Here is a 27,611-nt window from a genome sequence, read left to right on the forward strand (position 1 = left end):
CAAACTTGGCTCTGGTTTCTCTGGCCAACATGATGCATGAGTAGTCTGAAAACATTGCATAGGACTTTGTTACTCTTAGGGGTAAAAGGCATCAAGAACATGTGCTGTAGGCACACCCAAAAGGATGACCTGATAATGTTAACTTTTTTAGTAATAAAAAGAAAGTTATTAAGGACACAGTTTTTACCCTGCTATTTTGGAAAACATATAGCCATATTGTAGTGTACCTGTATGCCAATGATACATTTTATTAGACAATCTACTGGTGATATCCACATCTTTTTTTTAATCCTTGGAGGTGACATTTTGACTTCCTTGCTGGATTGGGCTTTTAACTGCTGGCTGCACTTTCATGACTCCCAGTGCAGAAAGGAGAGAGAACCTATTGCGACAAAACAAATCTTGGCATCATCTTCTTTCCCATTCACCCTAACAGGAGAGGAAAATTTGACATTGAAAGGGGAAGAGGTCAGATATTCTAGACATTTCCATGTAAGAGTACCTCATTAATCACCTTCTGATTATATTAATTTTTATTTTGCTCTGTCTTTTCACTCAGGGGTGTTTTGACCATTGCTTGGAGTATGGCAGATTCTGAATTGTTACTCAGCTGCGGAAAGGATGCTAAGATTCTCTGTTCTAACCCTAACACAGGAGAGGTACTGTATACATACCATCTTTAAATTTCAGAAAACGCAAGATCATATTTGTCTTACGTTTGTTGTGTGTAGCTATGGTGAACAACCTGACTTTGTGCAGAGATGATATGGTGATGTGGGCTAAGCAGGTCATACTAATTTAGCGTTCTTTTAATGTGTTCTTCAAGCCAGTATTAACTTCTCGGATCCAAACCATTTCAGCCAAACCAAATGAGGAAAAGCACGTAGGGTCTTAAGAGTCATAACACCAGTGGTATCAGTTGGCTGCTACTGCTAGTTCTATAAATTAAACCAAAATAAGACCATGCTACAGAAAACTTCCTCCCACTTCTGGGGACACTGTCAGTTCAGTTTTGTCTATTTCTCCCATCTCTGCTAATAACATTTTGTAAAGTGTAACCATTTCCAGACTTTTTTTTTTGTCCATGTTTGCCTGGATGTGTCTGGCCTTCTGCTTTTTGCAACCCAAACCAAACAGGTGATGTTTACAGGAACCCTGAACTCCTCTCCCATGTACACAGTAAAAGTCTTGACTGCATCACACTCCTTCCACATCCATTGACTTTCATCAAAGTGGTCTCTAAAAAAGTCCCTTTCTCTGCTCTTGCTCTTAGAAAAGGCAATTTTGAAGGAAAAGGGGCTTTCTGGCTCTTGGTTTTTGACTTGTCTTAGCTTTCCTCCAAAGCCATGTGCAAGAAGTCTGATTTGAAGGAGAAATCAAGTTAGGGTTGGTTATATCATGATTTACTTCACCATTTAAATGACAAGACCCTTTTCTACTACAGCTGCTTTTGTGGCCAAATGTTATGGGTTCAGCTCATCCAAATGATTAAACGTGTTTCCTAAGTCCCATTTAACTTGGCTATTTGCTGAAGTGCTTTGTTCTGTTGGAACCCATGGGCACCTGTAAACTAGGGCTGTGTGAAGCTTTGGTCGCTGATTTGATTTGGCCCGATTTGGCCAAATCTGGCTCAGCAGCAGACCCAGAAGTGGACCGGAAGCACTTTCGGTCCACTTCCAGGTCTGCTGGGGAGTGCATGGGGTATCCTTCTCTCCTCTCTCACCCCCTTCCCCCCACCCTGGCTTGGCAACTGGTGCCTCCTGGGTCTAAGGGGGGCACCTGGGGTCCCCCAATAGCCAATCTTTGTGTGTGTGGGGGTGTCCCCTGTGCACTCGGCAGTGAACTGGAAGTGCTTCCTGTCTATTTCTGGGTCTGCCACCAAGTACACGGGGGGTCCCCCTGCACACTTGTGGGACACTCCATCTGCCCCACCATCGAAGTGTTTAGGAGCCATGCCTGGTACCTTGAGGTATGTAGAAAAAACATTTAAAGCTGTGTCTATGACCAAATCACTGATTCTCCGAATCGGCATCAAATCTTCGGATTCAGATTTGGCCAAATCAAATTGGGACAATGAGCCAAATCAACGAATCGAATCACTGTCTCCAATTCAGGAATCACTGTCTCCAATTCAGGACGAATACGAATTGTGTACAGCCCGTTTTGCACACCCCTACTATACATATGCATCAAGGGAGATCTGACACTGTAATTACAGTGCATTGGAGCAAACCTGGTTAATCGAGTCTGCTGGAGCATGGCAGTTACCACACTCCAGCAGACTCCAGCGTCATGTGAATCAGCGTCCCTGTGCTGAAAAATGGCAGTGGGGGTGTTTTAACTGAAGTTCATTCAACAAGCTTTAGTTAAAATGCCCCCTCCAGCATTTTACAGTGTGGGAACACTGATACAGGTGACACTCTGGGTTCTTTAATTAAAAAAGCTCTTGTAGCCACTCTGAAGTGCCTCCGTTCCCACCTCCCGGAGCATGTGTATAAACACCCTTAATGACTTTACTTTTTACCAAAATGTGTTTTTTGACTGCAAACTGTGTTTTACTTTGCAGAAGAGGAGGTGGAAATTAATTTCTCATTGCATTGACGTAAAATTTAAAAAAACACAATATGCCTGAAGAAGGGTGTTTGTACGCGAAAGCTTGCAAAAAACAATTTTTCTAACTATTTAGTTGGTCTAATGAAAGATACCACATTTACCCAAAGAACCTTGTCTGCCTATGTCCTTAGACCAACATGGCTACAGCCAACAGCTCAGAAAAGCCGTAATACTTTCATCCTTAGCAGGAAGTTAGATGAATACTCCTAAAGAAGCGCATGGAGTCTATATTAAGAAGACTTGAGTGTTTGATTACAATTGGTGGGAAAATATACAGGTAACATCATTCTGCCCACCAGAGGGCTCTCATAGCTCCAAAGAAACAGAGTGAGAGTAGTAGTAAAGTTTTAAAACTTTAAAGTAAAATAAGTTTTAAAACTTATAAATGCATTTTTTCTAGGTATTTAAATGTGCCTGTACCAAGCTGCCCAGAAATGTTGGTCTGATTTTATTTTTGTAAGTCCCTAAACCATGCACAAAATGTTGATGAAAGTAAATATGAAGCAAAGCACCCACCCCAGTATTTATCTCGACTTACATTTTACTTGCACCCACATCATGCAACAGCCACCAGGCTTATAGAGTGCCTCAAAAGACATAATTAAAGGGGACACCAAGGCTTTGTGGATCAAAACTAGTGATTTAAAACCCCTTAAGAATTTGAATTACAACAGTTTTTATAGAGTTTTGGGCTTTTGTTGCTAAAGTTTTTTTGAACTGGCTATAGTGACTAGGAAATTTTCAGGGCTGTCTGCATATCTTGCAGAAGCCAGTTGATAGCTTCAGATCAATTTCTTCCTAAAAAAGAACTTAGTAAAAATCAAATTTCCTTTATTCCTTTGCTCTTTCCGTTAAAGTGCAGCAAACAAAAAATATTTCTTTATGCTTTTCTGTGCAAGTAAGACTCCCCTTACAAGGGTGTATTTATATACTGCATTTACACAGTTGGTCTGTCCAGAAGAAGACAGAATAGAGATTTTAAGGCTTCAGGCACTTGCATGTTGTTGCAGAAATGACTAGTGTAGTGCATTAACTTTAAATGATCTGGGGTCCCTGTAGCTGTCCAGACATGAAGTAATTTGTTTATCTGCCCATAATCTTAAAAGATAATAGTCCAAGGGCCAAAGTTCATAATCCAAGCAGATGAATGAGATGGACAGAAAGAAGAAAAGAAGTAATGTATCCATTTTTAAAGAGGGAAAAGTGAGGTCCGGAGAAATTAGCGATATTTTCAGAAGTGCCAGTGTTTCTTAGTATGATGTTCAATGAGACTTAGTCTTTTATGTGTCCAAAGCATTTGTAAAAATGTTACCTTAAGGGACTTGCCCAAGATGGAAGGCTGTGGCAGAGATGGGCATGGAACCTGGAACTCCCAGTGCCATTTTTTTTGCAGTCTCACCACAGAGCCATCCTTCTTTTCTTTAAAGCCTTATCTCCAGTGTAGCCCCATCTTTCCTTTATTCCCTGGAGATTATTTTAAAGCAGCAGACCATAAAATACTTTTAAAGCATAGTCTCCTGTCCTGCAGATGCATGCTCTGCTTACTATTATTTATTATCTTAATACTGTTCATAAAATTCCTTTATTTTGTCCCAGGTGTTGTATGAACTTCCCACAAACACACAGTGGTGCTTTGACATTCAGTGGTGTCCCAGAAACCCTGCTGTCCTTTCAGCAGCTTCTTTTGATGGGCGGATCAGCATTTACTCCATCATGGGAGGAAGCACAGACGGTTTGAGGCAAAAGCAGGTAGACAAGGTACTGAAAAGTATTAAGTTATGCATGTGAAGTTGCAGAGGAAAATGATGCCCTGCATATGCCAGAATTTTTAAATGGCCAAAGGATAGAAACCAGTGTAATGAAGAAGCCTGTTGAATGCAAGTGATTTCTTTTTTTTTTTATTTTAATTTGGCAGGCAGTGTCCAATTACTTTCTTTCTCTTTAAAGCTCTCCTCCTCCTTTGGAAATCTTGATCCATTTGGTACAGGGCAGCCCCTCCCACCATTGCAGCTTCCACAGCAGACAACTCCACAAAGCAGTGTTCTACCATTAAAGAAGCCACCCAAGTGGATCCGACGACCTGTGGGTGCATCATTTTCAGTAAGTGTGGGATCTTCTTTGCAGATTACAGGCTGGACTCAGTTGACTTTGCAGTAACTTTTCTAATACACTCTGTATAAAGAGTTGAGCAGAGATGTGAAATTCAGTCTTGTGGTCCATATTAGTATAATAAAGCTTCACTAATTTACAGTAATGCCTGGGAGGTCTACTGTGGATTACCACATTTTAAAGCTTGATTGACAGCCAAGTGAACAAAATTTACAAAATAATTGTTAATACAAGCCAGTGCATCACCACGGACTTTTTGTTTATACACTTTAATATGCCTGCTTTAGTTTTCTGATGCTTGTTTTAGTACGTACACTGTCTGCTTAGTAAGAGTAGTGGAGACCTCTCTGCATTTTGCTGTTCTTTGAGTCTCTGAGGCTGCTAAATTTCTTAAGGATTATCAAAATCACAGATTAGCCAGGTGAGATTCACCTAGGTTCTCCTGTCCATCTGAACCATCTTTTCTTTGACTGTAACTTTTGAAAATAAGTAAACAGTCCAGACTTTTGTTTTAATGAAAGGAAGACTACCGTGATTTCTTGTATATATCCTGCACCTTTTTCCTTCAAAACCAGCTGGGCAAAATTGGAGGGCACATTATATGTGAGGAAAAGGGATCCTCATGGGTTTGGAAATTTAAAGGGGGGCTGCAGTTGGGTGGTGGCAGTGTTAACTGTGGTGACTCTGGGAGCCATGGGAATTAATGCTGCCACTGTTCCTATTACCGCACCCTCCTGCTGCCAAATTTCTAGATCTCTGGGAAGCCCGCTGCCCCAGCCGCAAGCTGGATTGAGCTGGCACGTGGAATGGTCTGCAGCTAGATCTGGCACACTGCATCCAACCCCTCACTGGCTCTGGAACCATGTGTTGGATCAGACCCAGTGCACTGTTTGGAACTGTGCGTTGACTGTGGAGCTGTGTACTGGTTTGGACTCAGCATGTAACTTCAGAGGCAGAGTGTGGTCCTGGACTTGGCACATGGCTCCAGAGTCAACATGCAGGGTCAGACCCAACATGTGGTTCTGGAGCCAGCAGATGGCCCAGGACCTGGCCTGAGGTCCCAGACTCAATGCACTGGGTCTGACCCAGCACATAGTTCCAGAGTCAGCGTGCGGAATCCAACTCTGCATGTGACCGTAGCCCCAGCACCCTGGGTTAGTCTGTGGGCCCCATCTGGCACTCGAGTTTGACACCAGGCTTGGTTCCCTAGCTGCTGCTACTTATGTCAGATCTCTTTACTTCAGACTTCCCTTCAAAATCCAGGTGCATACTATACACAGGGGTGTGCTTTTTTTTTGGTTGAGAAAATATAGTTATCAGACTTTTGCTCTGTCAGTGTTAAATTAACTCAAAATAGATATCTATGCCAAAATACTGATCTATTCTCAGCACTACGTACATACTTACTTGGTAGCTGATACCTTAATGTGAAATTTGACCTCTGCAATAGGCTATAATTTGTGCTGTTTTAGAAGTGATTCACATACTTGTTTATTCCCATTACCTCATCCTGGTTATTTGATAGCCAACTTTGAGGTTGTCTTTTGTGGGTAATTTTTGCCTTTAATTATGCTGGCTTTTGCACCACTTGTATCAATGCATGTAGGCTTTTGTTCTACATAAAGCTGTAAACAGTTAAAATTTTTATTTCTTTCTTTCACGGCTGTTCAGATCTTGGCATTTTCTTTTCTACTTTTACTTCTGCCTATATTTTATTTATTAATTATATCTCAATATTTTTTCGGTACCTCGTATCATGCCTTATTTATGTATGTGTATACATAAAGTTTTTATTTCACAATTGTTATAAAAGCACCAAAGAACCCAGCCAAAATCAGAGCCTCATCATGCTAAATATTGTAGAACTACATATAGTGGCTGTTTTTGGGAGCTTATAAACCAGGATTAGGCAACCCCTGGCATGGGTGCCAGAGTGTGGCATGTGAAGGAATTTTGTTTGGCATATGTACCTCAGGGTGGCCAAGAAGGAAGGGGCTGTCACTGTGCTGCCACAAGGACCAGGCCCCTTGTTTTTCTCCCACCATCTGCCAGTGGTGTGCCAACATCTTACAAGTTGAGGTTGCTGGTATTTTTGGCACTCTACCCAAAAACATTGTCAACTGCTGTTGTAAGCTGTGTGCCTCATCTGAGAGGCACTTGAATAACTTTACTCATGAAGGTGATCCCGTTGAACTCAGTGGAAGTACTCGTATGTGTACACATTTGAAAGACCAGAACCTCAAATAAAACATACATATTCTCTCTCTCTCTTTCTCTGTCTGTCTGTCTGTCCATACACACACAAATTCTGTGTGTGTACATGTGTGTTTCCAATGTATGTGTACATATATATTGTAGATAAAATGGGTCTATTTATATGTATGTGGTGATGTATAACTGCACTGTGTAATGCATGGTGCATTGTTTATTCAATTACAGTTCGGAGGGAAGCTGGTTACATTTGAGAATACAAAGTCCCAGCAGCAGCAAGGAGCTGAGCAGCCACCACACCACCATGTGTATGTGAGCCAGGTTGTCACTGAGAAGGAGTTTTTGAGCCGCTCAAATCAGCTGCAGGAAGCTGTGCAGTCCGAAGGATTTGTCAGCTACTGTCAAAAAAAAATGGAAGTGGCTCAGACAGATTTTGAGAAAAATGTGTGGGCCTTCTTAAAGGTAACAGTTGTCTGACAGTTTAAATTACAAAAATATTTCTACCTGTGCTTGCGGAATTATGGTACAGAAAACACTATGTAAAGATAATGGGGGAACTTTCACTTCGGTCTGTGGAATAGTTAGACTGAAAATTGCGTCTAAGAAGCCATCTCTTGGAAGATGTTCTAGCAAAAGTAAAGACCTACAAACTTTTGTAAAGGTTTGGCCTGGCACCTTGTACCTCTTGTACCTCTTTCTATTAGGGAAAATGACTAAAGATCTTAGGTTTACCATTTGGTACAGGAAGATGTCATCTTGATGATTAGTTATAACACTTTATTTTCTCCACATAAAGAATCGGTGGAGAATTGTTAACTGTTTGACTGAGTCCACACACTGTATGTAGCTACTCAAATGCCCAGATTCCACTTTAAATTGTCTTTTTTAGTATGTTTTGTTTAAAGTCCATGATCATTAATTTTCAATAAGTAATTATCCAGATCAGTTGAAAGTACAGTGTGGAAGATAAAACCAGGAATTAAAATAGGCTTCTTTTAACTTTTGGGGTTTTGTTTTTTTTTTTTTTAAAAGGTAAATTTTGAAGAAGATTCTCGTGTCAAGTACCTTGAACTCTTGGGGTACAGGAAAGATGATCTAGGAAAGAAGGTAAATGTGTTTGAAAATTGTCATGTATTTGTGCTGAAGGAATTGTACTGACTGTACAGCTTGTAAATCTGAAAAAAACGGTAGAGAGTGTCATTTGGGTGTAGGACTAGAAGGGCATAAATGGTCAGAGTGCAGGCTGTAATGCAATTATTACCTTCTAGGTTGTCCCCTCAGGTTCTTTAAATACAGCTCACTTGAAGAAACACCAGCAATATGCTCACTGCTCAAGAAGACACAAAAAAAATCCGACCTCTACTCTTGAAATACGATGTAAATAATAAACCATATAAAATCCCCAGGAGATCCAGAGGATGTTTCTTTGTAGAGCTTATTATTTCCAAGGCAGAATTCTTGTGCTGTATATTCTCTTGGTGTTGGCACTCCAGCTGAGCAATTCTAAAGGAGTTTGAAGGATTTAGATGCACATCTTTAACCTCAGTTGTCTAGTTGTTTAGACTGCCTTGAAATTTTCAGTCTGGTTCTTTTAACTAGTGATATGAGTTACAGAATTGCATCTCTATATATGTGAGCCCCAGTTTAAAGAACAGTTGAGCATATTCACTGTTTATTTAACTAGTTTTAAATACTAAGATATTCCTTTTGGAACTTAGACAGAAAGTGGGACAGGTGTTACCTTATAAACTAACTGCTTCAGAGAGGCTACAGCAGGGGTGGGCAAAACATAGCCCGCAGGCTGGATCCGGCCTGCCAGGCAATTCTATTTGGCCTGCAGTACCTAAAAATGTAGAAAATTAATATTTATTGGCCCCTGGCTGGCTGTCAAAGATGACAGGAGCTGAGGGCAGTAGGACCCAGGGGAAGCCATGACAGGACCCTGTAACAGGAAGGCTCACCTGGCCCTTCCTAGCCCTGGGGGATGTTCCCTCTAAGGCACACTGGTCCGTGAGCGCGCTGCCTCGGTCTGTGAGCATGCCCCCTCAGTCCAGTGTGGGACACTTACTGAAGGGGGCTGAGGGCTGGGGCCAGAGGCCAGATGCTGGAGCCGGGAGCCAAGGGCTGGGACCAGAGGCTGGAGCCAAGGAGCTGGAGCTGAGGCTGGAGGCTGGCATCAGGGGCTGGTGGCTGGAGCCGGGGACCAAAGGCTGGAGCTGGAGCCTGGTGCAAGCTCCCCAGCTCCAGGGAAGTGCTGTGCTCCCCCGCATCAGGGCCAGGGGGTGGAGCACTTCCCTGGAGCCGGTGGAGCCCACACCAGCCTCCATGCCTGCCTTGCCTCACCTTGGGGAGGAGCCACTGCCTGTCCCAGTGAGGCTCCACCGGCTCCAGGACACTGGTTCGCTCCCTGGCCCTGATACCATGTGCCTCCTCACTCCCCGAGGCGATGTGGGGGAGCGGAGCAGCGTCCCAGAGCTGGCAGAACCTCACTCGGGACAGGCAGTGGCTCCTCCTCAAGGTGAGGCAAGGCTGGGATAGAGGCTTGCATGAGCGGCTAGCATGGGCTCTGCTGGCTCCAGTGAAGTGCTCCACTCCCTGGCCCTGATGTGGGGGAGCGGAGCACTTCCCCGGAGCCAGCGGAGCCTGTGTTGGCTCCCGCACCATCCTCTCCTGGTGCGTGGCCTTGAAAAGGCTCTGCACAGCCACACTTTTAGTTGTGCGTGACTGCACACACATGCACCTTAGAGGGAACGTTGGTAGTGGTCCCTCCCCCTTGCTGCCACTGGGCAGTTTTTGTGCTAGGCTGTGGTGTGGTGTGGCTCCTTCACTGCCACCTGTGAGCTGCCCTGCAGCTCCACACTGTCACTGCTGCCATACCAGGCAGCCCAGAGGCAGTGGTGAAGGAGCTGCAGGGCAGGCCAGCATAGCGTGGGCTCTGGACAGCCACAGCAAAAACTGCCCAGTGGCAGCAAGGCGAAGGGGCCGCTTTTCCCTGTGTCAAGCAGCAGTTTCTGCCCAACTGCTGCTCAACCCCAATGGGTGAGCCCGGAGCTGGCATGGGGCGCACAGGGTCGCAGCTGCATGCTTTGCTCCTCGCTGCATGCCCAGGGGCGGTAGGACATGCCATGGCTGGGCTGTGCAGAGCAGGTGTGGAGCCTGCTGGGGCTGTGTACTGTTGGTGGTGGCAGGGAGGCTGCAGGACATGTGGGCTCTGAGCTGTTGCGAGGTGGGTGCAGGTGCTGACCAGCTCAGGGAAGCATGCGCAGGGGGTTTCTATGTACACCAGACATATCCTCAAACCCTTCCCACAAACCCCACAGATACAACCTCCCCCACATGCTCCACAAATACCGTACCCATCCACACATCCCCACAAACTTCCCATACCCACACACCTATACCCCCAATACCCCTCCACACCCACAAACACTATACAAGAGTAAGACTGCATTTTGAGCTATTATACAATCACTTCTACATATACAGCACAAACACACAAATCGGGACAAATATATTTATTTTAAATTAAATTAAAATCTATTATTTTGGTTTTTTGATTTTTAGTATATAATTTGTTTTTTTTTCCTCCATTCTGAGATGGCAGACTGTCTTCCCCAAAGGAGTACTTCCAGGGGTAAGGGGAGGGACTTCTGATGGCAAAGGTCAGAGGTTAGGGGCAGGACTTGTGGTCCCAAGATGACAACCAGGGGGCATGGTACCTGTCAAGGGGCAAGCTACCCATGTGGCTTTTGGCAGCTTGCCAAAATTTGGTAAGCAGCCCTCCACCCAAAATAATTGCTCGCCCCTGGGCTACAGCCTATTTTATCAGATGCTATGAATGGACTTGCAGAGAGAAGGGGTACTAAAATAGAAAGGAATAAAGTAATTTACTTAAAAAGGTTATGGAAAGGAGGGGTCTGAAGAGGTCAAAAGAGAAACAATTAACCCACTGAGGGACATAGGGGTTTATAAAGCTAGTCCAAGGAATGGGACACAAATCTGGAGTCTCTCCTGAGATTATACTTAACACAATCCAGTCTGCAGATGATTTCTTGTTCTGCAATTTTGTGTTCAAATTGGTTTTTAAAGTTGTTTAAGGACAGCCACTCTGAGGTCAGCAATGAAATGTCCAGGGGGGTTAAAGTATTCTGTCACAGGCTTTTTGTGTCTTTCTAGAACTGGTCTCAGATCAGTGTCCATTCATTATTTCACCTAGGGATTGCCCTGTCTGTCCAATACAGATGGCAGAGGGGCACTGTAAACATGTGATGGCAATATGATGTTGGTAAAGGAGCAGATGAATGAACTCCAGATGTTATCCTTGGTCCAGTCATGATGTGGTCTGTTTTGATGAGGGGCCACAACTGCCCATCTGGGCTTATAGCAAGGTTGGTTGGCTTGGTGAGCTGCTGTTTGAGATTGGAGGGGGCGGCCTATGAACCAGGACAGGATTATCCCCAAGTGCTGCCTTGATAATGGTCATCAGTTTCTGGGAGGGGTTGGAGGTCCTTCAGTGATGTGTTCAAGCTGGGGCCTGTAGGTGACAAGTAACAGCAGAACCTCTTTTTGGAACTTGGTGGCAACTTTAGGAAAGAAAAAGTAATAAAAATCATAACTGCGTTCAGAAAGGGAGGAGGTTTCCCTTGGTTTGCAATTGGCATCTTGAGTTATTTAGGACCACTTCACTTCTTTCTAACCTAAAAACATATCCTGCTTTTGGAGTGATGAAGTTGTTTGGTCTTCAGAAACAAGATCTGCCTAAGTAAGTTAAGGGGATGACGTTTGCAAACCCACAATTTTGCATTCTTGTTTTTAAAACTGAAGCTCATATATTTTACTAAGAGAATATAAAACTGTTCAGAATTTTAAAAAGTACTGGAATATGTGCCAGTATTGTACATCTTTAGATTTAGTGATATCTGTATAGACTGTGCAATTTTTAAACTACAGTGAAATAGAACTTGACTGATTTTTCAGGTGAATTTTTTTGTTCTGAAATGTGAAATGACTCCACTGTATCTATACTTTGCATCTTTGTATTCTATAGAAGAAAATTCTCGGTATCTTCTGTGCCTTTGTGCCCTAGGAACCCTTAAAATTTGATGTGCCTTTGTGGGCTGGCTCTTCAAGCCATTATCATACTTCCCTAATGCTGTATGTTCTGCGAAGTTTTCCTTTTGCCCATAAAATCTGGATTTCTTCCTTTAGTTTGGACTAAATTGGTTCAGTCATTTTACTCATTGTAATCTGCATTCTAGCCAAATGTTGAAGTGTGAGTCTATTCCAGAAAGTAACTCCATAAAATTACAATGCGATTTCAAGGAAACATGACTGTCTCAGCAGATTTCCCTTGAAACATTTTTCGATTCCAAATAAAACATGAGTTTTCCTAACACCTTATCCTTCAATCCTGTTATGCAGGTCAAATGGCATTGTAATGAGAAATGCCCATTCTGTAAGGTCTGATTGCAGTCTGAAAGTCCAGATGAATTTTTTCTGGCTTCTGCACTACCAGGGAATTGAGACTTAGCACTCAGAGCCTTGCTTACAACTTTATTAATTATGCATAATCCAAATTAGAATCCATCTCACCTTCCACAGTTCAGTTGCATATCCACTGCTTACAAGAACCAAAAGTAATACATATGTATTGGTAAAGTGACATGAAATACTGAACTGCATTATAAGCCTATATATGAGACAAATATTTGTTGAGCAAGAAGAAAGTGTTTTTCATAGAAAATTTTCAGCCATAATTGCCCTTTGAACTGAATCCATGTTTTCTGTTCTATTGATACAACAAAAAGTGGCTTGTCTTTCTTTAGAGTTAACAACTTCTTCAAAATCAAGACATATGAATCTCAACTTATTTTTAGCTTCCTTACCTTACCATAAATACCAAAAGGACAACTGCCTTAAGATTGTCAGAATAAAGTTCAAGTAGCATGCTGCTTTATTTTATTCTTTTTTCAGCTAGCACTTTGGTCAGCCCCTGGGAACTTCTAAAATATCACTTTTCATTACTGTATTGGTAGTAACCTGAAGGCAAAAAACACTGGTCCGGAATAAAATATTTGCATACTGAACTCAGTTTCTGATCTAGAACAACATTTAGGGCTAATGTTGAGCCTATAAAGCTAAAAAAAAAATAGATGACATTAGTGATACTAGAAAATCCATGCTGCCCATCCATGCTAACATCCATGGACTGATGTTATCTTAAATTTTAACTTTATATATCTCTATATTAAGGTGAGATTTTTCAAAGGGAATCCTGGGAATTAGACAGACGATTCACATTGCAAAAAAATGTAATTGTAAGGCCTCATCCATGCTGTGGTTGAAACCATCCCGGCACAGCTGCTGCTAAAATATGATTGCTGATGGTACAGTTTCACTAATCACTATATACACTTTTATAGACTATAGACACTATAGATATATATTTTTAGATATTCTGCAGTATTATTATTATCAGTGTTCATACTATGGTAACACCCAGAAACCTCAGACAAGTTTGGGCCCTATTATGCTAAAAATATCATTGAAATACAATTTTATGCCTCAAAGAAGTCAAAATTGCAAAAGGGAAAACTTCTATAGTCAAGCTTATGGTAGCAGTAAGTTCTATCAAAGGTTGTTTAGCAGTGTGGATTTTCTAATGCCATTAATATTTTTCTAGTTTTGTAGTTGGGCATGCTCCCTAAATACTGTTCTGGATAAGAAACTGAGTTCAGTGTGCAGATATTTCAGTGGGTTTTCAGGTAAATTTTTCTCCAGGCTGATAAAAGAAAATTCCAGCATGATTTTCATTGTTTTGCAAACTTAGTATTAGCTGCATCCCCAGTTTTGCTGTTTCCTGAGCTATGAGAGGTTAATTCTTATGAACACACCCCTTAACATAAAAAGACTTTTTACTGACAAGTCTTAATTATTTTTAGATTACTTCTGCTCTGAATAGAGAGCGTCTAGCAGATGGTGAGCAAGAAGAGGTAAGCAAAGAAGAGGTAAGCAAAGAGCAATAGAAATGTTTGTTTTAATTCTGGTTTAGCTCAGTAGTTGGCCCAGATTATATGTATGCTGATGTAGATTTAATTAAGGCATCTTTTCATATATATTTTTTAAACTGAAATTTTTGCTATGTAAATTTCACTATCTGTTTTTTTTCTATCATCCAGTTAGTGGTTAAGATTGTGTTTATTTTATGATCCCTGTCTGCCTTGGGAGAGATTCATTTTGACATGAGGCTTTCTCTGCTCTGCCATGTTGATGCATTGGTTAATTTCTGCTACAGAGTTTTATGTTGCCTCTGAGAGTAGGACAACTTCACTGACTTCATAGACAGCAAAGGACACCTTTGCAGGCACCAAATTGTTAACAAAAAGGACTGCAACAGAAACTGACTTCTGTTGTATGGCCTCCCTTTGCTGGTCTGAGGGGAACCATAGCATCTTTGAAACCACAGAACGAATAGCCATCTCCTTAACTAGTCCAAATCTAAGCAGCTCTTCTCCCTGCATTCCCACTTTCCACAAGTCGCATTTGTTGTAATCCAGTTTTTATCTACTTTTAAACCTACTAAAAATGAAGGGTGATGCCCTGTGACTACATCTAGTTAAAAGTAGTAACTCACGATAGTGGGAGGTTGGAGGAAAAATGTAGTTGTGTTTGTGTAAGCCCTCATTGCTCCCAAGATGGATAGCAGGGAGAATATTGCCCTGAGCATTTAGAATAAAGTAGGTGGCGAAGGGAGCTCTGGATAGAATAATGATGTAGAGGTCATGTAGCTAGTGCAGGCTAGGTTCAGGTGTGAGAGGAGGAAGGGATTGCATCAGCAGTCAGCACACTATGCTGCTGTCGAAGGGAGCAGTGTGGCCTGCAGAGTATACATTGCTGTACTTGACTTGTAGGGGCTTGAGGGAGTTCATTAAGATATAGCAGAAGATCTTCTAGCTCAGTTCTCCTGCATACAGTATAGCCATGGATATGGTCTGATGGTTTCATTTTCACTGGCTAACTCTGAGATTCCTGGAGGAATGATTTGCATTGTTCTCACATCACTTAATTGCTTTGGTCTTTAGCAGCAATGAAATGTGCCCTTAACTTGCTGCATTCTCTGTCAGATTTCTTCTTGCTCTCTGTCTTGCCTGTTACAAACATACCTCATCATTAGAGTGACTCAGGCTATTCCCATCAAAATTTTTCAAATTGAAGAAAAAGCCTACAGGTAGCTAATTTAAAAACTGATAACGGAAGTGTATGCGTTTTATTAATTTATTTCCCCTTGCAGCTGGCAGATTAATCCTGAATGTCAGTGGAGATTATGGTTGCCAGCCCAAAATCATTTATTTATTTATCCTGACAATCTGCAAACTTCATGTTGACAGCCACACTTTTTTATTGATATGTTTTACATAATTTAAATGTAGCCCTTCTGCCAGGCCCTGGACTAGGGTCAGGTTCAAACTTAGTATTTTAACACCAACCATAGTTAAAAATTTTAGTTGTCAGTAAAAAGCTTGTAGATTGTCAGTAAAAAGAATAAAAATAATTCTCAGCTTGGCAACCCTGCTTGACTGCAGAAATGGTTTGACACTATAGTGGCCCCACCCCAAGGGTTCTCCACTCATCCCCATACCTTGACACCCCTGACTGCACCCTACCCTATGCTGCAACCTCTCCTCCCCCAGCCAACCCTACTCCCCCTTTCTCAGCACAGGCCTCCAAAGAAGTACTGCTGTCTGCTTACATGTGACCCAGTGGTACAGGCAAGTGGCTGAATGTGGCAGCAACAGCACATGACTAGGAGGGAGGAAGTTACAGGCTTCAAAGTCCTGAAAGAGTGCTCTCTTCAGGTGCTGCACGCCCACTCAGATACCAGGTGCATCAAGGCTTACCTCCACTCTTATTTTGGGTGAAGTTCAATCAAGCTCAGGGTTTCTTAGTTTTTTTTTTACAGATATTTCCATTTTGTAATCAACTTTACAGTCAGGCATTTCTAAGCTTGTTCTTTAGGGATTGTCCATACATTTATGGATAGTTGGCAATCTCAGTCATGGTGCTTTTTTATATGCATTCTTAAACATTGTTGTTTCTTAACTTCTTCTTCCCGCTGTCGTGATAACTTCTCCAAACGTCATCTTCTATTCTTTGCATAAGGCTCCTAAAGAATATGACCAGTTAGTACTAAATGACAGTGAAGAAAGTCACACCACTGAGGAGCAGTTCCTGGGAGAGGTATGCATTCCCTCTGTATTAACCATTTTGAGCGTTCATTCATCCAACTACAGGGATGTAGGTTGTAGCCATGTTGCTCTAAGGACATAAGCAGACAAAGTTCTTTGGGTAAATCTGACATCTTTTATTAAACCAAAATCAAATAGTTGGAAAAAATTTTCCAACTCAAATAGTTGGAAAAGTTTCCATCCAGGAAGAGCACACACCAACTGCAGATGCTTCCTCACTTAGCCTGACAAAGGGTTTTTAAACTCAAAAGCTTGATAAGAAGAATTTTCCAACTATTCGAGTTGGTCTAATAAAAGATATCAGATTTACCCGAAGAACCTTGTCTGCCCTCATCCAACTACTACATTTAACAATTTACTTCCTTTTTAATGCCTCTTTCTTATGCTTTCTTATGGGTACATGCTGTGGGTATATATAATAATAATAAATATATTGCATAATAAGTGCAAAGCTGTATTGGGTGAAATCCTAGTGCTAGTGAAGTTGATTGGAGTTCTGTCATTAACTCCTGTGGGGCTGAGATTTTGCTAATAGTGTATGTGTTCATTTTGGTGGGAGTGGATTGATTGGCTTACTTCAGTAGCACAGTTGGCATAACCTTGCATACTTCAGTCAACCAGTTTTCACCCTCTAGCATTTATTAAACATACACAAAGTTTTGGGCTGTCATTTCACTTGATCTAGTCCTTTTCTTCAGTTTTGCTCCCTTCCTCATTTCCTTCTCTTGTCTTTCTTTTTTCTCTCCCTGCTGTTTGTCTAGAATGAAACTACCAGCTGCAAAACCCCTTGATTATTCCAAATTATACAGAAGAGAGTGAAACAGTTTAGGAATGCCTATTCCCAGTCATTTCAGTAATCAGTATGACAGAGAGAGAGCCCTTATTGCTCTTGAGTGTGGCACTAATTAAATTGGCCAAATTCTTCTACAGCTTGTTTTGTGGGTATTCATTCTGGTAATGCAGGTAGTTTGCTACACAGCTAAAATTCATTCTGGGCACATCATACCCAGACCACCCATTTTTGTTACTCTGGCCAAGTGAACTACTAATATTTTTAGTGCCATTTTTAAAGTACACTGCAGAGAAAAGGTGTGGTCTTTAATTTGGCTGGCTAATTCTTGTTAGCTATATAAGTTAAATTAGCAGTGAAGATGAGAGAGTCTCAGTTTTAACTCTGTTGTAGCCACTTGAATTCAGCTCCAGGCTTCTGGATGAGGCTGAATTAGTTTTAGCAAAACTTTATCTTCTTAATTATTTAAGAACATGCCCTTTTTTACAGACTAGACAAACTTAGGATATAAGTGTTGAATTCTGGCTAATAGCTTGTAAGAGTAACAGTATTAAATTACTTTGATTTCCTCTAACTGCCCAGTAAGGTCTATATATGCCTGTCATTTGAAATTCTAAATATTTTATTGTATTTTATTAAACCCTTAATGGAAAAAAATAATGATTACATTACATAGCCTCTGCTGAATTATGAAGCTATGATTGACTTACAAGTTAATGTTTTCTGTAGAAGAAGATTTAAATCAAGCACAGCATTAGCTAACAGTGAGGTGTTTGTATGATGGTAGTAGTAAATATTTGAGATTTGGCCCCAAGTCAGTGCTAACACATCAGAGTGTTCCATAACCACTGTTCCATCCTTAAAACCAAATATTAAATTTAATTTTTCACCAAAACCCCCCCAATCCAAAACAAAAATCCTCTATTTTTTTTGTCTTAATTTCACACCTGTCTTCTTCCCTAAAGCAGTTTTTCCATAGTATGTTTTCACTGTTACATCCCTGCATTCATTTCTTTGTTTTGCAAATAAGATATAGGGGAGGGAGGGATTGGCCATGGAACAGGTTGTATGCATAGGTTTGAGTGATACTCTAAAGCAGTGGTTCTTAACTGGAGTGATGCAAGACTCCATGAGGGGTGCTGACACAGGTGCTGCCATTGCTGTGGTGGCCAGAAAAGTCTAACTTCTATGCAGGGCTGCAGTGCGTGTGCACTTTCTGAATTAGGGTTCTCTGCTTATGCTAAAACAGGGAGAAAAGCCGGTTTGTACTCTGGCCCTTCCTGGTTCCACTGCCTGGCATGCTTCTCCTAGAAATATGTGCTGCCCCTGTTATGAAGAGAGATTGTGCAAGGTTGGACTGGGAAGTAGGCAGTACAAGTCAGCTCTCTTGCTTACTTTAGGGTTAAAAGAGAACCCTAATGCAGGAGGAGTTTGCACATGCCACAGCCCTTTCCAGTCTGAATGTGCAGCAGGCACATGGGGCAGTTTTACTTGACTGAGGCTATAGTAGCACCCAGTTGAGAACCACTGAAGCAAGTTGAGCTCAACAGTGGTTTTCAGTTGGCGTTGTCACTGCGTTGAAAAGAAAAGTGATGGAGGAGTGTCATGACTGAAAAAATCAAGAACCACTGCTCTAAAAATCTGGAGGACTATTTGAAGAGAATTTCACTAGGGATTATGCATTTCTTAGATGGGTTTTGTTTAAATTCCAGAATTAGGATAAAAAGCTTCTGGATAGATGTGTTCCGCTGTCTTATTAAAATCTCACACAGGACTCTTCTGCAAGACACTGAACATTTTTGCCTTTATCTAACAAAGCCCTTCAAGCATGAGAGCAGTCCAGTTGATTTCAGTGTCCAAAGTTAAGCATGAGTGCTTTGAGGGGATGGGTCAGCGTGCCCAATATCTTACAAGAATGAGCAGTACAGTGTCTCCCTGTAGTAAAGTTGAGTGAAAGCTGAGTAGCATTAGTGCAGAGATTAGCATTTTTTTCTTGGTGAAACTGCTTATTTAAAAACAGTACACGCCAACCAGATCCATTTTGCCAGAGCAGTTAGATGCCTGGGTGCTGTCTCCTCTGAGACCTTCAGCCAGTGACTTTCCTTTTTTGTTTTCTGTTTCTGCAAGATGCAACTAGTTTGGTCACACACTTCACAGTGAGCGTGGGAAGATTAATGGGTTAATGTTTTTAAACTACGTTTTTGTTTTATTGTTCTGTGTAGCATGCACAGAAATGCCAGACACTTTTTTTTTTATTCAAATACTGTTGCTTATAGGACCCAATTCTGTTCCACCTGTTGGGTGTCTAAATGGACTTGGACATCTAGTATGATTCTTTTCCACCCTGCTCGGGTCCCAAAAATCCATTAATGTATTTACTTTTGTAAAAACTGCCAAATTGCCCTTAAGTTTAAGTCACAAAACAATAGCAAGGAGGAAGAATTACTCATCTTTTATATTAACAACTTTACAGACTTGAGCAAGTTGGACTAGAAGTGCATGTAGGTGTCTAAGTCTATTTGTGTTGGTATATTTAGATGCCTAGTAAGTGGAATAGGAACTGGTTTTTCACATCTAAATATATGCATATGCTTAAATAGGTCAGTCCCCTTTGAAATGAGCCCCTGGTTTAGTGTTTTTCCCACACTTTTATCTTGTTTTAAGAGTGCCCAGCCATGGTCTGTCAGCACTTTGTGTTTATTTTTGTACATTTGCATAGTTAGGTAGATCATTAAGGGCACTTGGGGCTTTGCTGTTGTGTTCAGGGATTTGCTTTGTAGAAGTACCAGGGGTAAGTTAATTACACCAAGTTGAAACATTATTATAATAAATGCCAACAATGACAGTGTTTTTTTGTTTGAAGTTAATGGCCTCTTAGGAGAATGGCAATAGGAAAGCATACTGTGTCCTGGAGTACAGAGTGTGCGTCTTCAAACTTGACTATGTAGTGATATTGTTTACATAACCTAAAGAAAATGCACTGTTTTGTTCTAATAGAGTACCAAAGAGACTAAACAGGAGACTGAAGATCTGACATCTGCAAAAGAAACATTTAACATCTCTGTCAATGGCGGTAAAAAAAAATTGTGTTATAAATTTCATGATACTTGCAGCTATTTTGTTTTTTACTAACTGAGCTGTAAAAATTGTAGCATTTACCTAAATTTACTTTATAAGGAGCATTCTGTGCTGACTGTCAGAAAGTCTAATATGATTATGACTTCCCTTATTGTCTCTGTACCAGACATTTTAATTTCTTGCACTGCTATTACAACTTCTGTGTACCTGTCTCAAAGTGCTTCATAAAACCTTTTTGCTCAAGTGAGGAACTAGGAAGAGCTCACTTTTCCCCAATGTTGAAATGCATTCCCCTCTTGAGTGATTTATGGAATCTTTTCAACAGCAGAAAATGCAGCACAGCATATATATTTGCATACCGCACACCCTAGATAAGACATGCACCATGACAAAAGATTTTTCCTTGAAAAAGGTAGAGGAAGTGGGCAATCTTACCTCTGTAGGGGCTGGGATGAGCATAGAGTCCTCTCATCAGCCTCCTTCCTCACAGGTTAACTCTCTCACAGCCTATTTGTATGCAGATTGGCACTTTGACAGTAAAGCCTCAATTCAGCGGCAGTTCTGAGAGGGTTAAACCAGTAGCTTTTGTCCATGCATCAGGGGGGAGGGGAATGGAGATGAGGAAGGGGGAATCTTGCCCTAGCCCCACAAGACTTGAACCTCTAGCCCTTGTGGAAATCAATTACCTAATTTAGGGCATGCATCCCAATTTTTCATTGCTAACTGTTTGGGGAAAGGTGCATGTGTCATGCAATAAATGTGGTAATTTAGGAGAGGACATTAGGAGGGGCATTATGCCAACTGACACTGAAATTAAAGCAGGGGTGGGCAAAATATGGCCCGTGAGCCAGATCCAGCTTGCCAGACCACTATATCTGGCCCGTGGAGCCCCTAAAAATTTAGAAAATGTATTTTTTTTTTTTTTTTTCCCTGCTCCTGGCTGCCTGTCAAAGATGACAGGAGCCGGGGGAAGTAGGACCCAGGGGGAGCCAAAAGGAGCCAGCAAAAAGGCTAGCCCAGTGCCCCTGCCCCACCTCCCTGGCCCCTCCCACCCCTACCCCCCAACCAGAAGTCTCCACTTGCCACAACTTTCAGGCTGCTCCAGCACCACATGCATCACCAACCAGACCATAGGAGCACGAGCCCATGCTGGTACCCTGGGGCCAGGAGTGGGAGGGAGGGTGGGGTGCTGATGTCTATCTGTGCAATGAGGGAGGGGAAGACAGAGAGAGAGAGAGAGAGAGAGAGCAATGAGGGAGGGAGAGATTCTGTGCATGTTCACAGGATGCATCCCACATGTACCCACACCCCACATACCCACACACTAACAGCCTCCCACAAACCTATTTCCATGCTGCCACCTCCCCCCCCAATATACAAGCATAAAACTTAGTTTTATCGTATTGTGCAGTCACTTCTATGTGCACTATACAAACACATGTAAATCAAGTCAGAAATCTTTTTTGAAATCAAACAAATGAATGCTGTAGATGTTTGACTTTTAGAATATAATTTGGTATTTTTCTGGTTCTGAGATGGCAAAACCTCTTGCTGAAAGGAGGACTTCTGGGGCAAGGGGAGGGACTTCTGGTGGCAAAGGTCAGGAGTTAGGGGGTGGGACTTCCAGTCACAAGATGGCAACCAGGGGACGGGGCACCTGTGAAAGGGTGGGGCTACCAGTGCAGCCCTCAACAGCTTGCCAATATTCAGTAAGTGGCCCTCTGCCTGAAATAATTGCCCACCCCTGAATTAAAGGAAAGGTTTGGTTAAGAGTAGGGGTGGGCAAAATATGGCCTGCGTGCCAGGTCCAGCCTGCCAACATATTTGATCTGGCACATGGGTGGATGTCCACCAACTTACTGGATCTGGCAAGTGAGGCTGGCAGCTCTGGCTGCCGCATGGTGCTGGGCAGGCAGGACTGCTTCCACCCAGCAGCATCAGGTATCAGGTGTAGACCTGGGCAGAGCTTTTGCTGCAGCGGGCAGGTGGCAGCATCAGCTGTGGGAGCCCAGACACAGAACCTGCCAGTGGTGTCCACAGCTGACCCACCACCCTCCCAGCACAGTGTAAGCTCCTGCCTGGAGCCTCAATTCAGAACCTGCCAAAGGCGTCAGCCATGGACCCAGGCTGGAGCTGCTGTCATACCTTGTGGGTGGCAGTGTCTCTCTCTGTCTCGTCTCTTCTGTCAGTTCCTCTCCGCATCCCTCCGTCCCTCCTGAACCTGGCTGAAGGTGATGCTGCTACCTGATCGGCACAGTAGAAGCTCCTGCCTGGGTCCACAGCTGAGCGCTGGGGCTCCTGGCAAACTACAATTTCAGCTGGGTTCTGAAGGGAGGGAGAGACAGACGGACAAACAGAGACGGAAGAGAGAGAGACGGACACAGAGAGCGAGATGGATGAGAAGAGGAGAAAGAGACAGATGCATGTGGCCCATCCATCATGTGGCATTGATCCTCAGGGTGCTGTGGCAGCCTGAGGTACCTTGAGGTCCTTCCAGGGATACTCCAGGGTGCTGTGCAGTGTTAGCACTGTTAAATCCTTTCTTTTTCATGTCCTTGTCACAAGGTATTTAGCAGAATTTGCAGATTTTGTTGGAATCTGACAGGCTGTACCATAAACTCTGCTTTGGCCTTGAATTTTTGACCTCTGGGTAGTCAACTATACGCCTTAGCATCCACACCACCCCAGCTCCCAGCACTGTTAGGTGTGCAAACATGATTCACAAGATGAAGTCAGATGTTTCAAATAGGAATCCATTGCGTTAAAAACATTCTGACCTGTTGTGGTCTTTGCAACAGGTTAAATGCTGTGTTATTTTTTCATAGTAAAAAAAAAAAAAAAATCGAAAAGCTGGCATTTTCCAGGGGGGTCCTTGAGTCTACCTCAAGTCTAAAAAGTTTAAGAACCACTGACCTAGTGAAACAACAGCTATGACAATTACAAAGTACACTTGGACCTGTCTCTTTTAAGTATTTCTTTTCCCTTGACCATGGTGTATATGAAATCTCTTGGAGCCACAGCACAGGTCTGTAATACTGCAGGCTCTTTAGCTTTTATTCAGGAAAGCGCCTCTCCAAGATGCACATAATTGCTTTTTGACCCAAGATGAGTTTATACTTGTCCTTATGCACTTCCCTGAAATAAAGCCTTTGAGAGGAAAGCAGCTACGCATTACAGAATGGTAATGAGAAGTTGCTACCTGAACTAACTGCATGTCTCTATATTTTAAATTAATTTTACAGCAATACTTTTTTTTAAAAACTGAATTATTTGTTGTTTCAGATGTTGATGGTTTGATTACCCAAGCTTTACTGACTGGCAACTTTGACAGTGCAGTCAGTCTTTGCTTGCACGATAACCGTATGGCAGATGCTATCATACTAGCCATAGCAGGTGGACAAGAGCTTCTGTCTAAGACACAGAAAAAGTACTTTGCTACGATGCAGAGCAAAATCACCAGGGTATGTAGCTTTTCAACTGAAAACCAAAAAGGAACCTATATATATATAAATACATTTCTGACACTGTTAGTACTGTAGATGATGTTGCCTTCCTTTTTTTTTTTAGATTGGTTTCTAAGAGAATGGGTCAAAGGTTAAATTTTCACAATGTTTTGGAAATAAAAGTGCATTCCTGGCTTTATTGTATAATTTAACAGAGAAAAGGATCATTAGATAGGAAGAAAAGGTTTTACCTTTATTTCTTTTGTTTCTCCTTATCCTTATAAAATTAAATAAACCCTTATATAAAAAAAAAGATAGAAATGTAGCTTAAATACTGGCAGAGTGCATGTGCCAGCGTCTTTTCTGATTATCATTTTGATATACAGTATGAGGATGAGTCCATCCTCAGCACTCAGACTGTGTTCATTTCTCTCTGATCAGGTGGAGCAGAGATTTTGCTGATTTTTTTTCTGTTTTTAATGGTTTCACTACTATAACAGGAGATGACTAATCTAATTGCACATCATCTGCAAGGAAGAGCATTATGGACATCTGGTTATTTATTCTCTTCAGCTCTTGCTTTGCTGGTAGTTGCTGACAGTGCTCCTTCAGTTCTGTACTTCCTGCCATTCACTTGCATCAGAATGGCAGCAAGTGATGAAAGCAAGAAGAGCAGCCATCAAGAAATACTGTGCCACAGTTTGCTAGTTGAAGTTCACTATGCATGTCATAGGAGAAATCTTCATGCATCACTTCTTGCTAACCCTTTGAATCAGAAGGACTTTTATTGCAACTTTAGGAGGCAAAACTGGGCATATTTTTATTTCCATTTTAAGGTTCTGATCTAGCAAACACTTAAGCATATGCTCAACTTGAAGCATTGGCCTTGTGTTTCAAGGTGAACTGGCTTGGGGCCAAAGGTTGCAACACATACATGGTCACTGTTTCTAGTTTCTACTACTTGTCGTGGGAGGCAAGTGAACATTTATCTTTCTGAGGTCTTTTCTAGACCATCTTTAAAAAGTTGGATTAAAGAAAAGAAAAATAATGTAAATATTTCAGGTACTCCTTTCTGCAATCCATCCTTTGGAGAAAGACAGTTTCAAGGAAGAGTGACCTGTTACCTATGCATCCTGTCAACGAAGAAATGATAAACTTATAACACTTCTAATTTATGATGTAATTGCTTTTGCTTCTGTTAGGTTCTCAACTGCTCACTTGATGCTTGTTCAGCCTTTTAAAACTTGGCCTTATCAGCCCTGTGTTCACTAAATATAATTTCAGCTGCCAAATAAATCAATATTTTATCTGAGGTTGAGTTAACTGGAGATGGGGAAGGGAAATTTGAATTTGACTTTCAAGACTGGCAGTTTAGTCTCCGGACAAAGGGCAGGCTTGTTCAGTTAATTGAAGAGTGTATTATTCATACAAATCTAAGTTGCTTCTCTTTGGGGCAGTTTCTCTTAACAGCAATTCAGTACTCTTTTAGAGGTGTTGAGCTTTGTAAATGGATTGAAAACATGCAGTTAGCAAAGAATTAGTATAGAAACAAAACCAGTGATTTCAGTTGCTTTGCCCTATGTTTATAGCTAAATTCTTACCAGACAAAGCTAACCTTTACTTGGAAAAAACATTTTAAAAGCACCTTCAGCAGCCTCAGTATGCTTATTATTGTACTTATGTCATATGCATTAGTTAATAAGTTTCTTTTGCCTTGTTTCCTAACTCCGTTGGTTCCCATGTAAATCAAATCTTACTGTTCCTTCCAAAAAATTGGAATCCTGGTGGTGTCTGCTGTATGGCCAGATACCCCAACAGTCCTCATTCAGATCTTTCTCTGTTTTCCCCACCCCCCAGCTCATCACTGCTGTTGTGACCAAGAACTGGAAAGAGATAGTTCAGTCTTGTGACTTGCAAAACTGGAGAGAGGCTTTGGCTGCTGTGCTGACTTATGCCAGGCCGGATGAGTTTGCAGCTCTTTGTGGTAAGGAAACTGTATGGAATGGGGGGGTGACTTATTTTATTTCATTTTAGCACAATTACAGTTTTTAAATCCTCCAGAATTACTTTCCTTCCAGTGAAATTATTTGTGGGGTTATTCTCTTTTATTGGTATTTCTTTTATTTTGGAGTATTGGAATTTTGAAAAAAGACAATCACTCAGAATCAATATAGTGTTATTTCTCATCTCCTTCCCACGAAATCTGTCCATACTGTTTCCAGTAGTGCCTTGGTCTTCTGGTTAGGAGGCTGTTTTGTCTCCAGGCCTGTTGGTTGGACCTCCTTTTCCGTAACACATTGCAGTAATTACTTTTTTTTAACAGAAGAAAAATAAACCATCTGTTAAGGCAGTCCTTTCATCAGGCATTGCTGTATAGCTCTCCTGCTGCAAATGTTTTTGAGAATAAAAGAGTCATTGTTCCCTTTCTTGGTAAACTGAAGAGTGGTGGCCATTAGAACATGGCAATTGCCTCCATTGAGGACATAGCATATAATATGCTGTCTGGGATACCAGTCTCAGTGTTTCAGAAATACGTCTGGTTGGGTTGCCACTGTATGACAATGCTTTAGCATTTTATGGATATGTACACACTGTGTTCTCAATGCTCCTGAAAAGGCCCACTCTTGAGCAAGCCTATTTGCATGGCCCACGCCTGGAAATGAGACACTCCAGGCACACCCTCTGTGGCTGCTCTTAAGATTTCTGTCCCCAGAGTGCTTGAAAATGACTTTGGGGGGCTTCATTCCCAAAGCAGTTTTACTGGCCAAGCCAGGTTTGACATATGAGAGGGGGAGCTGGTGGGTGGGGTTATGCTCAAGCAGCTTTTCCTAAGTATAGGAACACAGTATAGATATACTGTTAAGTCTTCAAAGCCTTGCACATCTATTAGTTTTGAAATGACTGGTGGAAAATTGGAGGACATGTAGCTAGCTCCCTGTTCACAGATGGGGCAGAAGGTTTAAAGGTCCGTTTTTGCTTGTGTTGATAGCAGTGGGTTAAGGAACAGGTCCTAAGAGACTTGGCCTACTAGTGTGCAGCAAGTCAGCAAGAGATCCAGGAATGTTCAGGAAATCCAGCCACCCACACCATGTGTTCACTCCTCTAAACTACGTTGCCTTACCTAGGCCTGATAGCATAATTCAAGAGTGCCGTGGCTAATATATCAGACTTGCATCCTGATATTTTTTTTTTTTTTGTCCAAAACTTGTAAAGGGCTTATTGTCATGGTCTGAGATTTACAAAGGCCTGTAACCATGGGTCCCTTATAAATCCTAGCCAGATTATCTGCCGGGACTTTATTAGCAAATAGTGACTTGGTGTTACTTTTATCCAGTGGCATGGTAGTTCTGCCTCTGTTACAGGACAAACTATAGTGTACAAGCATGTGGAATTTCCAGGCCCAGACCTATGAAAGAAACTAGCCCCCACATTAATCTAAAGTGAATGCATGATTGTTTGTCATCTCTGTGCTTCTTTTGGCATGATTGTCAGTCAGGAGAGTTCCCTTGACTTTTAATGATTGCAAGACGGATAAATTCTGTGACAGTTTGGCTGAGTGGTGCCAGTGATGAGTCATCATGCCTGTTTTCTCTGCAGACAACAAAGGTGACATTTTTCCAAAGCACTTGAGTGACTTAGAAACTAAAGTCCCATTGATTTAACACAAGACAGCGGTTTTGCAAATGACTTGGGCACTTCCAAAAAGTTTATTCAATTTACTTTAGTTATTTCTATCCCCCTCTCACTTCTGTGGAACCAAGCACTGAGCAACATGTTATCCTTTTGTTCAAACTTACCTTCATTAAGAAGTTTAATACACGAGGGTGTGTTTTCAGTGACTATCATAGTGATTATTCTCTCAGGTGGACTTGGGATCGGGACCAAATCCTGGTGTGTTGTTTCATAGTTTCATAGTTTGTAGGATAGGAAGCGACCTGAGCAGATCATCAAGTCCGACCCCCTGCCACGGCAGGAAAGAGTAATGGGGTCAAACGGCCCCAGCAAGGTGATTGTTTAGCCTTGTGTTAAAGACCCCCAGGGTAGGAGCCAGCACCACTTCACTTGGAAGTTGGTTCCAGATCCTAGCTGCCCTGACAGTGAAGTAGCACCTCCTGATGTCTA

At 41.9% G+C, this 27,611-nt stretch overlaps 1 protein-coding gene across 12 annotated transcripts in view; it reads left to right on the forward strand.

The window, feature by feature from the left end:
• The window catches only part of SEC31A (SEC31 homolog A, COPII coat complex component), a 71,425-nt gene that overhangs the window by 16,817 nt on the left and 26,997 nt on the right, over positions 1–27,611 (forward strand). For 10 of the 12 annotated variants that reach the window (XM_019552731.1, XM_019552733.1, XM_019552728.1 and 7 more), the window contains 10 exons: positions 560–659; positions 4,210–4,371; positions 4,561–4,713; positions 7,162–7,395; positions 7,966–8,040; positions 13,875–13,940; positions 16,093–16,170; positions 19,966–20,041; positions 23,329–23,507; positions 25,347–25,473. In XM_019552731.1, coding sequence (XP_019408276.1) covers positions 560–659; positions 4,210–4,371; positions 4,561–4,713; positions 7,162–7,395; positions 7,966–8,040; positions 13,875–13,940; positions 16,093–16,170; positions 19,966–20,041; positions 23,329–23,507; positions 25,347–25,473 — 1,250 coding nt within the window. The remainder of the gene's footprint in view (positions 1–559; positions 660–4,209; positions 4,372–4,560; positions 4,714–7,161; positions 7,396–7,965; positions 8,041–13,874; positions 13,941–16,092; positions 16,171–19,965; positions 20,042–23,328; positions 23,508–25,346; positions 25,474–27,611) is intronic. The other 2 variants (XM_019552727.1, XM_019552736.1) reach the window with 1 other exon arrangement.

Source organism: Crocodylus porosus, unplaced genomic scaffold, assembly GCF_001723895.1.
Source record: "Crocodylus porosus isolate Cpor-Errol unplaced genomic scaffold, CroPor_comp1, whole genome shotgun sequence".
In the NCBI taxonomy this organism is placed as follows: Eukaryota; Metazoa; Chordata; order Crocodylia; family Crocodylidae; genus Crocodylus; species Crocodylus porosus.